The sequence below is a fragment of the Myotis davidii genome, unplaced genomic scaffold, assembly GCF_000327345.1.
Source record: "Myotis davidii unplaced genomic scaffold, ASM32734v1 scaffold88, whole genome shotgun sequence".
NCBI classification, from domain to species: Eukaryota; Metazoa; Chordata; class Mammalia; order Chiroptera; family Vespertilionidae; genus Myotis; species Myotis davidii.
In genome coordinates this window covers 4,878,802-4,890,712 of record NW_006300377.1, presented here as the reverse complement: position 1 = coordinate 4,890,712, position 11,911 = coordinate 4,878,802, and the positions used below count along the sequence as shown (strand labels likewise).

General features: G+C 47.5%; 1 protein-coding gene across 1 annotated transcript in view; it reads right to left on the bottom strand.

The window, feature by feature from the left end:
- Nucleotides 1-11,911, bottom strand: part of CSMD2 (CUB and Sushi multiple domains 2) — a 495,158-nt gene that overhangs the window by 7,678 nt on the left and 475,569 nt on the right. Inside the window, exons 60-65 of the mRNA XM_015572780.1 lie at nt 10,848-11,027; nt 10,296-10,469; nt 7,720-7,893; nt 7,318-7,391; nt 5,155-5,266; nt 4,412-4,591 (exon numbers count right to left, since the gene is read on the bottom strand). Coding sequence (XP_015428266.1) covers nt 4,412-4,591; nt 5,155-5,266; nt 7,318-7,391; nt 7,720-7,893; nt 10,296-10,469; nt 10,848-11,027 — 894 coding nt within the window. The remainder of the gene's footprint in view (nt 1-4,411; nt 4,592-5,154; nt 5,267-7,317; nt 7,392-7,719; nt 7,894-10,295; nt 10,470-10,847; nt 11,028-11,911) is intronic.

The window sequence follows — 11,911 nt, the reverse complement described above, 5'->3', positions numbered from 1 at the left end:
ACTGTCTCCTCAGGGAGGCCACAGGGTTTTATAGCACACCCCTTCCAATTCTGGGTGCCAGCTTATGTTTAGGTACACAGAAAGCTGCAGAGAAATTTTCCACAGCGACTCAATATTCACAGGAATAGAACAATTCTAAAATTTGTATGGAACCACAGAAGACCCCACATAGCCAAAGCAATTTGGGGAAAAAACAAAGCTGAAGGAACCATACTTCCTGATTTCAAACTATATCACAAAGGTGTTGTAATCAAAACAGTATGGTATTGGCATAAAAACAGACAAATAGATCAATAGAACAGAATACAAAGCCCAGAAATAAACCCAGGGAATTAATTTTCAATCCAAGGGCCAAGAATATGCAATGGAAAAAAGCACAGTCTCTAATAAATTGTGTTGGGAAACACATGAAAAGAGTAAAATTGCACCCCTATCTTACAACACACACAAACAGCAAATAAAAATGGATTAGGCTTGAAGGTGAAACCTGCAACCATAAAACTCCTAGAAGCAAACATAGGGGGTAAGCTTCTTGACATTGGTCTTGGTATTGGTTTTTTGGATTTGACACCAAAAGCAAAGGTAACAAAAGTAAAATAAACAAGTGGAACTACATAAACTAAAAAGTTTCCACACAGTAAAGGAAACCGTCAACAAAATGAAAAGGCAACCAATGGAATGGGAGACAATATTTGCAAACCACATATCCAACAAAGGGTGAATATACAAATTATACAAGGAATTCATACAACTCAATATAAAACCCCCCACAAAAAAGCCAGTTAAAAAACTGAACAAAGGATCCAAATAGACACTTTAGAAAGAAGACACACAAATGGCCAACAGGTACTTGAAAAGGTCCTCAACATCACTCATTATTAAGGTAATATAAGTCAAAACCATAGTGACATATAACCTCACATCTGTTAGGATGTCTATTATAAAAACAAAACAAAACGAGATAACAAATGCTGGTGAGGATGTGGAGAAAAGGGGGCCCTTGTACACTGTTGATGGGAATGTAAACTAATACAGCCACTATGGAAAACAGAGTGGAGGTTCCTCAAGAAATTAAAAATAGAACTAACTTGTGCTCCAGCAATCCCATCTCTGGGTATATATCTGAAGGAAATGAAATCCTTGAAGGGACAACTATACTCCCATTCACTGCAGCATTTCTCACAATAGCCAAGGTATGGAAACAATCTAAGTGTCTGCCAATGGATGAATGGATAGAGAAAATATGGTATATGTATTTGGGCAATGGAATATTTTTCAGACTTAAAAAAGAAGGAAATCCTGACATTTACAACAGCATGGAAGAATCTGGGAGACATTATGCTAAGTGAAATAAGAGAGAGAAAGACAAATACTATATGGTACAACTTACATGTGGAATCTAAAAAAAAAAAGTCAAACTCATAGAAACGAAGAGTAAAAGGGTGGTTGCCAGGGACTGGGGGCCAGGGTGATATAGGAAGAGGTTAGCAAAACACTACGAACTTTCAATTATAAGATGAATAAGGTGTGAGGATGTAATGTATAATAACATGGTAACGATAGTTGATAGTAATACAACACTGTATAATTAAAATTTGCTAAGAGATTCAAACTTATAAAAAACAACCAAAAAGTGAGGTGGTGGATGTGTTAAATTGATGGTAGAAATCCTTTCACAATGTATACATATATCAAACTATCATGTTGTAAACTTCAAATATATTACAGTTTTATTTGTCAATTATACCTCAGTAAAGCTGGGAGAAAAGAAATCAAAGGGATTAAAGACACTCTTACAACTCAATAATAAAAAGACAAATAGCCCAATTAAAAAATGGACAAAGGATTTGATTAGGCATTTCTCCAAAGAAGTTATACAAATGGTCAATAAACACATGAAAAGATGCTTATATCATTAGCCATTAGGGAAGTGTAAATCAAAACCACAGTGAGATACAACTTTACACCCACTTTGGATGGTTATAAAAAAAATGGACAATAACGTGTTGGCAAGGATAGAGAAATTGGAACCTTGACACATGGCTGGTGGGAACATAAAATGGCACAGGCACTTTGCAGAGCTGCTTGATAGGTTCTCAAAATGTTCAACATAGAGCTGTCATTTTTCTCCTAGATGTACAACCAAGAGAATGAAAAACATATGTCCATATAAAAGATATACATTTATGTTCATAGTATCCTATGTTATAAAGAGGTAATATGCAAATTAACCCTCACACCCTCACAAGAGGGCTGCCTATGACCAGGTTGGCAGGGGGGTTAGTGAGGGACAACCAAATGACTGAACAAGCAGGCTGAGTGGGGCGACCAGGCTGGCGGGGGGAAGGGAAGTAATGGGTGACCAGGCCAGCCGTGGGAGGGGGGCAGTTAGGGGCGATCAGGCTGGCATGCAGAGGCAGTGAGGGGCGATCAGCTAGGCAGGCAGGCAGGTGGGTGAGAGGGATGTCTGACTGCCGGTTTAGGCTCGATCCCTGGGATCGGGCCTAAACCAGCAGTCAGACACCCCCCAAGGGGTCCTGGATTGGAGAGGGTGCAGGCTGGGCTGAGGAGACACCCCTCCCCCCGTCCCATGCACGAATTTCATGCACCAGGCCTCTAGTTATTCATAATAGCCCCAAAGTGAAAACAACCCAAGTGTCTATTAGTGGATAAATAGATAAAACACAAAATGTGGTATATCCATTGAAGGAATATTCACTGAAGGAATATTATTTAGGCTAAAAAAAGCAATGACATTCTGACACATGTTATATCATGGATAATCCTGGAAAACATTATGCTAAGTGAAATAACACAGACACAAAACAACAGCTATTAGATGATCCCACTAACAGGAGGCACCTAGAACAGGCAAATTCGTAGAGCTAGAAAGTGTCATAGAGGTTATTAGGGGCTTCAAGGAAATGAAAAATTACTGTTTAATGGAGTTCTGTTTGGGATGATGAAAAATTCTGGAAATGGATATGGTGATGTTTGTACAATATTGCAAATGTACTTAATGTCACTGAATTGTACACTTAATAGTAGTTAAAATGGTAAACTTTATATTACGTATATTTTACTACATGAAAAGCTTAAATAAGTGTACTCTAAAAATGAAATCTTGTATTAATATCATATGTGGAAAAATATTACTTTCCATAAATGAAGGAAATTTACAACAATGTATATGGTGAAAAGACAAGGTGGTTATGAAATGCTAGCTCTGATAAAGGCTTTGACCTTGAGTCCTCGCTCTCTGAGAGGACTTAGTACTTAGAGCTCAGAATCTGAACTCAGACCCAGGGCTTGAGAATCTTAGCTTTTTTCCTTTACCAGCTGGTGTCCTCAGGCATGTTACTCAGCCTCTCTGTGCCTCAGTTTCTTCACATATTAAATGGGGATGTGAATAGAACATGCCTCATAGGATGATTGAAGAGGATAAATGAGGTAGTACACCCAAAGTACTTAGTATAATGTCTGCCATATGGCAAGTTCGTCGCCTGTAAGAAAGTTTCATGCCATTCCAGCACCAAACTGACTGTTTATTCTCGCTGGACTCTTTTGAAAATATGTTTTTATTGATTTCAAAGAGGGAAGGAGTGGGAGAAAGAGATAGAAACATCGATGATGAGAGAGAATCATCAATTGGCTGCCTCCTGCATGCCTCTCAACGGGGATTGAGCCCGCAAAGTGAGCATGTGCCCTGACCAGGAATCGAACCGTGATCTCCTGGCTCATAGATTGATGCTTAACCACTGAGCCATGCCACCCGGGCATCCTTGCTGGACTCCCAGACCACCTTCTCTCCAGGTCAGCCTTCTCTGACTTCTCCCTCCCCCTCTTAGACTGAATTAGTCACCATGCACTGCATCCCACATTCAGCCCATCTCTCTGTTCCTGAGGGTACTGTTGGATCTGATGTGTCTGTCTTCTGTGGCTAAATGTGAGCTCCTTTAGGGCAGGGTTTCTGTCTTTCAGCTCCAAGTTCTCCGCAGTTATGCACAGTGACAATGCTCAGTAAGTAGAGAATGAATACATTCAGGGAGGGGGAGGTCTGTGACCTCTTGGTAACCCCGAGGGATCTGTGGGTGGGTGCTGTTTTATCCAGGTTATATGCATAATGCCGTATTCTGGTTTGGTGAAACAAAGAGGTTTTCTCTGTCTGGTGACTAACGATACTAGTAATCCTAGGAGTGTACGAGTATTTAAGCACAGACAGAAGGATTCACTCTGTCCCTCTCTAGGCTGCCCTGGTTTCAGCTCCTAGGGACTCAGTGCCTCAGAAAGTCAGAGGCAGAGCCCAGCTCCTGGAAACCCTCCTTCCTCCTTCTCCTTTGCCCTCCTTTCACTCAGGCTCAGCCACCTTCCGCCTCCCACCCAGAAGGGGCTCTCCAGTGGGCGCACTCACCCAGGCAGATGGGTGGTTTGCCTGTCCAGCTGCCATCTGCTTTGCAGGTGCGGTGCTCAGAGCCACCCTTGAGGGAGAAGCCCTCCTGGCAGGTGTAGATGAGTGTGTAGCCCATGGAGGGCAAGTCCAGGGCCCCGACATTGGCATGGGTTGGCGTCTCTGGCTGTTTGCAGTGGTGGGCTGGACCAGAAGAGAGACACTGTTGGACCTGGGAGTGGAGGGCCTGTGACCATTCCCGTTCCCAGAAGGGACATCCCCCCCGCCTGTGCCCTTCAGGCCCCTCTCCTGTCCAGCATCCCCTCCCACGCCTTCCCCCACCTCCCAGCCCTGAGTCTACCAGACTGGACATGATGGGCACCAGGTAGATGCTGGCCTATCAGCCCCGGGGAACCACAGCCTGCAGCACTTATCCAGAGGAAAGAGGAGTAACTAAGGTAAAAGTCTAGAATCTTCCATCTGAGGGCTGGCTGTGGTGGTTACTAGTTTTTGCTGTCCCCGGAAAGTTCTTTCTTTTATTTTGCTAAGGCCTAGGCATTGCCTTCAAAGATCAGAAAGGCTTTTGTGTGAAATGTTTTCTGTGAGTCCCCAGGGAGAGATGATGACAAAGAGACCATCATTGGTGCCAAGGAGCAGTGTGCGCTCCCTGTCATTCAGAGCATCCCAGCGCCCTGGCTGCCCAGCTCGGGGGAGACAATGTGTCGCCAAGGCCGGTTGTGTTGGGAGGTGGGGGCATCGGCACTCACGGACACAGTCGGGCGGGCTTCCGCTCCAGGTCAGGTTGGGGAGGCAGGTCCTGGTGGTGGAGCCCTGGAGCAGGTAACCTTTCTGACAGCGGAAGAGCACTGTGCTTCCCACCTGGGGCGAGGACAGAAGGTACTACCATCACCTTCCATGCAGCCACGCTTCACACCCGTCACTCGGTCACTCACTTTCCCATGACCCAACTCCTCCCGCCATCGCCTCTGCCTGCAGCCCCCTTCTTCCACTTCTCCGCCTGGTTAGATCGCATCTGTCCTTTGAGGCAGCTTGTATTATTCCTCTTCTGCATGGGCTCGCCCAACACCCTCATCAATGCTCTTACGGGACGCTCCCTACTCTGCTGCTGTGGGCAGTGCCGGACTCAGAATTGGAGGAGCCCGATCTGAGCAGAAGCCGATTCTGGCTTCTACTGAGTGACAGCTGCATGAAACTCTCTACACTGCAGTCTTCCTAAGCGTGGAGTGGGGCAGGCCAGCCTGTCACCACTGCGCCGGAAGGCTGTGACACGAATGCAGATGGTGGATCTGGAAGCATTTTATAAAATTGTCTCTTTCTTCTATGAAATGGTAAGTTCCTTCAGGATGGGAGACCTGTCTTCCTTACAGACATGCCCCTCAGAGAATCCGACACTGAGCTTTGTAAATCTCTGCTGAGCAGAGAGCCACCCTCCCTCCCTCACTCCACGCTCACCCTCCCCGTGTTCCTCACCATCTGACGCAACCTCCACAACCACCAGCTCCAGCTCTCCCCGTCCAATCCAAGTGGCATGACGCTGCCCATCAGCTTCCTAAAACGCAACTCGATTGCACTACTTCCCAGCTCAAGACACCCGTGTGTTTCTATGACATTAGGAGCCGATTCTAACATCGAGTGAAAATCTTAAATTCCATCCTCTTCTTCCATGTCAACCTCTTTGCTGTTGGTATTTCACCATCTCATTCAGCAAACGGCACCTTTATACACCCAGTCGTGCAAATCAAAAACCTCACCTCATTCTTGATTCCTCTCTTTCCTTCAATCCTTGGTCCAACCCATCAACAACTCCTCTTGGTTCTACCTACAAAATACATTCTAACCCCTTCACTTCTCTCCACATCCACTGTCACTATGCTTGCCCATCCCACACTCCTCCTGAGCTGCGGCAATAGTGTCCTACTTGTCTAGCCTCTATTCTTTTTTTTAAAAATTAACTTTTTTTTTTAGAGAGAGAGGAAAGGAGAGGGAGAAAGAGAAAGAGAGAAACATTGATGTGATAGAGAAACATCAATTGGTTGCCGTCTGTAAGACCCAGGGATGAACCCAAAATCTGAGCGTGCGCCCTGAGCTGGAATCGAGCTTGGGACCATGCTCAACCAGCTGAGCCACAGCGGCCAGGGCTGGCCTCTATTCTTAACCCCCTTTTATTCGTTCTCTCATCAGCAGCCAGGTGGTGGATCAGATCGAGTCACCTTCCAATGGTGTCCCCTGGGATTTAGAATAAATTCCAAAATGCTATCCTGGCCTCAAAGCCCTACATGACCTGGCCTATAACTTTCTCTCTTCAAAAATTATTCTGTGATATTTGACGCATAGGAAAAATACATTGAGCCCACGCAGACGTGAGTTACAACAATAAAATGAACACTGTAGATTGAGCTCACTACTAGGAGCTAGAGCATTATAGACAAGGGTGTCCCTTCCCTGCCCCCTTCCTCAGCTCCCTCTCAGTGGTAACCACCACCTGGAATTCTGTGTTTTTAATTTCCTTGCTTTGTTAAAGAATAATTCTATCACATATGTGTACCTATATCTCTAAGCAGTGGACGTGTTTCTTGGTTTTAATCTTGAGAGAAATAATACCATACCACCTTTGGCATTTCATGTTGTGCTGCTAAGATGTATCCACACTGGGTGGGCTGCAGTTCATTCATTTTCACGGCTAAGAAGCCGTGACTATACCACAGTTTTCCCCGTTTCTTGGTAACATGTGATAGAGTGACGAGGGTCCCGTGCAGCTCAGCTCCAATAGGCAGAGTTCTTTTCTCCTCCAGCTCCCAAGGTCTTGTCCCCCACTAGTGCTCTTCCAAGCAAGGTCCTGGGCCCTCCGAGGCCGACAGTGACAGGAAGGGGCAGGAGGCCCGAGGCCTGATCTTGGCTGACCCCGTTACCTGGTAGCCCTGGGAACTGTTCTGTATCCCAAACTGCGGCATGCCGGGGTCTGCACACGTGGTCAGCGTTGGGTCTGGATCGCAAAACAAAGAAACAGACCACATGGTCACAGAAGCTTGCCTTGCCTCGGCTCACTCTGAGAAACAGAGGCAGAGAAGAAAACGGAGCCACGTCCCGATGTTCCTGCCTCTCAATGCTCCCACCCGAGACAGACCCCTGGCTGACACCACCATGCCCTGTAGCACATTAACTCTGGCCATTTCACATCCTGCTCCAAGAAGCTCGGAGGAGGACTTGCCCCCCTTCACAGGTGAGACCCGAGCACCAGGAAGGAAAGCCATCATCTTGGGCCCCAAAGAGGGATGCCCACAACTGGAACAGTGCCCCAGGCCACCTCTCACCTATGCAGCTGGGCTGGGTGCCGCTCCACGTCCCATCTGACTGGCAGAACCTCCGTGGCGAGCCCACCAGCACCAGAGGGGGCTGGCAGGAGAAGGAGACGGATGACCGGTAGGAGAAGCCGCGGTCCTCTCTCCTCCCCCGGGCCGGGACCCCAGGATCTCCGCAGAACACAGCTGGAGCACAAGGGAGAAAGGCAGGTCCAAGATGCTTTCCAGAACCCACTGTGTGATCCCAGTGTCCCCACCCCTGCTGCTGCTGTTTCCTCTCCTTCCCATAATCAAAGTGCTCATCAATAACCATCCAAGTAACAGAGAAACACTACAGGAAGTTAGAACATGGAGAAAAAACAAACTCTCAGCCCCTACCCATTGTTCTCCCCTTGCTCCTCCCCCATTTTCATGCCTGCCCCCTTCTGGTCTTTGTTTACTTGCAGGTAAATTTGTGCGTGGCTGCAAACCCAACGTCCAAATGTTGTTAACCTTGTTTTAGTCACTTAATATTCTGTGAACATTTCCCAAGTTTATGCATCCTTGTCATTTATTGGCTACATAGTTCTGCAATGAGAGGTTGTATCATAACAGTTTGTCATAACCTATATATTAGGCACTTTCTATTATTATAGTTATCGGCCTTCCTTTTACTTGTGTTATTTCCTTGGAGGAGATTCTCTAGAAGTGGACTTATCTTTAAAGGTTTAAGTGTGTTCATGGCTCTCGATGTACAGAATGGAGAACTGTCATTCCAAAGGGTGTGCATTTACACTGCGGTGGGCAGTGCATGGAATGTGCTCATTCATTCAGATCTTCAGAGTATCATTAAAAACTGACTGCCTTTGGTTCCCAAGACATCACCTCAAGCATGAAGAACATTCTTTAGGCTATGATGTGAGTGTGTGTGTGTGTGTGTGTGTACACAGATTCATGAGGCTCATAATAATATGCAAATAAATCAGAAGTCAGTGCCGTGGAAACTGGGAGTCTAGACCTGACCAATCCGAAGTCAGTCAAAGGCTGAGTTGATCAGAAGTCACTGTATCTAGAAAAAGGCAGCACAAAAGATAAGAAATACTAATGGATGACAAAGAAAGAGAAACTCGGTCTTGCTAATAAGCAATGTGGTACCAATTAAAGTAAGGAGGTACCTTTTTAAAGTCGTCAGCCTGGTAAATACAAAAAAATGGGAAAATCCATTGTTAATGAGGGAAGGAGTCAAGAAACATTCTCATAAACTGCTGGAGGAGGTGCAAATTGGGACGCTCTTTCCAGAAGACAGTTTGGCATCATGTGTCCAAACATACAGAGTGCGTGTCTGCTGACCCAGGCTCACTCCTAGGACTTTACCACGAGGGTAAGGAAATGCTATTTTCAGGGCTATTTCTTGCAGAACTGTTTCTAACAGGATTAAATCAGAGAAACCCAAATTCGTCACCAGAAGGAGGTCAGACAAGTTGTGGCAGCTACAAGGAAATTCTTTAAACCATTAAAAATGATGATGTGTAGGTCGGTATCTATTGATAGAAAAAGGTGTTGTTGGCCTATCAATGCATACAAGTCATGAGCTAGTATGCACAGCACGATTCAGTAACGTTTATAGAAAATCATATCCATATGCGATACACGCAAAAATGCAGAGTAATAGGCGTGGAGACACCAGCGTGGCTGTCTTTGGGAATTGATAGTTCAGGTGACTGTTACGTTCTTCTTTGTCTTTTCAGATATCACACTAGTTTTTTTGGGGACAATAACTGTAATTCACTGCTAAAAAGCAATGCAGCTATTTCTCCAGAAGAAAAGCACTGTTTCTAGCCCAGACTCTGCCCTGAGACTTGCTGTGTCCGTTCCTAATGTCACCCTGATGGCACACGAAGTTCTGGGGGTTAACCACGCACCAAGCGCTGCCTTTCCTGGGTCCACGTCTGAGCTGCTGGCCCTCGTCTCTGCTGACATTTCTCAAATGGAAGCAAACTCTCAGGGGTACCCAAGCAGGGTCGTGAGTATGCTGACAGGTTTTTGCAGCCTTGGACCAATGCCAAGTGGACAGGAAGAATAGGTCCTATTCTTTGTCCAAAGCACAGGCACCGAGGAAAATATCCAGAACCAATTCTAGGGCTCTGACAGAATAAGTGACCCGGGCCCTGTTTTCCAGGGGACTCGGTAAGAAATGAGCCCTGAGGGGGACGTGGGGCTCTCTGGGACTGACTGGGCCAGGTGGGTAGAAATAAACGGTCACTGGGAAATCACGAGTCCCAGGAACCCTCCTGTGCTGGTATTTGCCATGAAGACTGGCCCCCCATCGCTGGCTACTACCCGAGCCAGTGAACAACCTTTTGGGTTAAAAACCTTCCTCTCATCTATGGCTTAATTTCTTACCACTGTGACCACACAAAGTCTGTAGCTAGGGCTCCATTTATTCTCATTTTCTTCCTTTAAACTTCCTTCCTTCTTTAATAGTGTCTGACAACATCCTCCCTGGTCTGGGGTCCGGTATCTGGTCTAGAACTCTGGTAGCAGAGCTCAGAGGGAAGGGGAAGGAGCCGGCAGACAGGAGGCGCTAGAGAGCCCTGTGAGCAACTTACGGAAACACTGAGGCAGCTCTCCGGTCCAGGATCCGTTTCCCTCACAGGTGAGCACCGCGGGCAGGGAGAGCTGGTACCCCTCCAGGCAGGCATACGTCACGCTCGAGCCCCACATGAAGTCGGACCCCACCACTTTCCCGTTGGGGATGAGCTGAGGCGGCTTGCACATGATGGCTGGGGGGAGACCACAGCAGGCTGAGTTCTGGTGCCGTCCCGGTGAAACCAGGCCCGTCACCCGCACGGATGCCACTGGCCACCCTGCACCTGGCAGGCATCTGGGCTGAGCAGGAGGAGTCAGGAATGGCCCCTCTCACTTGGGGAGCTCTGGTCTTCCTGCTCCTTTCGACGCCTGACAACCCACTCCTCTCAAAGCCCAAGCCTCGCCTTGGTACCTCTGACGCCCTCCTTGCAGATGTTCATGGGCCAGTCCTCACCCCACAGGCCCCTGGTTAAGATCTCAGGGCTCTGCCTCATCACCCTCCCTTCTAGACGCCCAAGGCCCACGTCTCACTTCTTTGGCCCTCTGTCCACGCCTGCAGCCCTCAGACACACCTTTGCAGATTGGCTTGGTACCATTCCACGTCCGGTCCTTGGTGCAGCTCAGCACAGACACCCTATGCGACTCCATCATGTAGCCAGGGACGCACTGGTATGTCACAGTTTTGTTGTACCTGAAGTCACTGCCCAGCCGCAGGCCATTGGCCGGAACCCCAGGGTCACCACACTTTATGACTAGGACAGGGAGATACAGCATTGTTCACTCTGTCTCCAGCCCTCGTCCCCAGGATTCCAATACCACCTGTCACTCCCTACACACTTCCAGGAAGGAAACTGTCAGATAAGGAATACCCGGCCCCTCCCAGGTTCTCAGGTGGGCACTGCCCAGTCTCCCTGCAGGAGTTCTCCTGCACCCCACTCCTCTTGCCACAATACCCTTGTGCACCCCAGAAACTTGGGCTATAATGACCATCCTTCTTATTCAAAGCTCACCCCTCTAAGAGGAAGTACCCAGAAGGCTCAGTTCCTAAATAAGGCTAGGACTCAGGGGGAGGAAGGTCTCCAGGTTGAAGAGCCTAAGATGTGTCAATGAACCCCACAGACAATTTGTCTGCCAGCGGGTGTATCTTACCACCTGGTATTCTGCCTAGGAGGCCTCTGTAGGCCCAGGGGCCTGAGAACCTAGGCAATGGTTGTAACTATGTTATGGTATCAAGTGAGGCTGGGGGTTGGTGAGCGCGGGCTGTGGAACAAAAGTGAACTTGACATGGGATTTCAGATAGAGCCTGACATCAAAGACTAGGACCGGGAAAGGGAGAATGTAGTCAGATCCCTGATCTTATCACTTCCCTCCATCTGGGCCCCACAGGGACTCACTTTCCAGGGAAAAGGGCTTGGAGCTGCCCTTGAGAGAAGCAAGAAAGGGGAGCAGTGGGGTTACACGAGGCTTGAGAGCCAGGCCGGGGTGGGGATGGGTGCAAGGGAGAGAGGAACCGACAAAGACGGTGGGTGGTGGCAGTGTTAAAGTGGGGGCTTGCTTACAGGAGAAAAAGAAAGCCCGTGGAACTGGCCAGAGCCTGAGAAACAGCAAATCGGTGTATCTCAACCTCTGAGCTTCA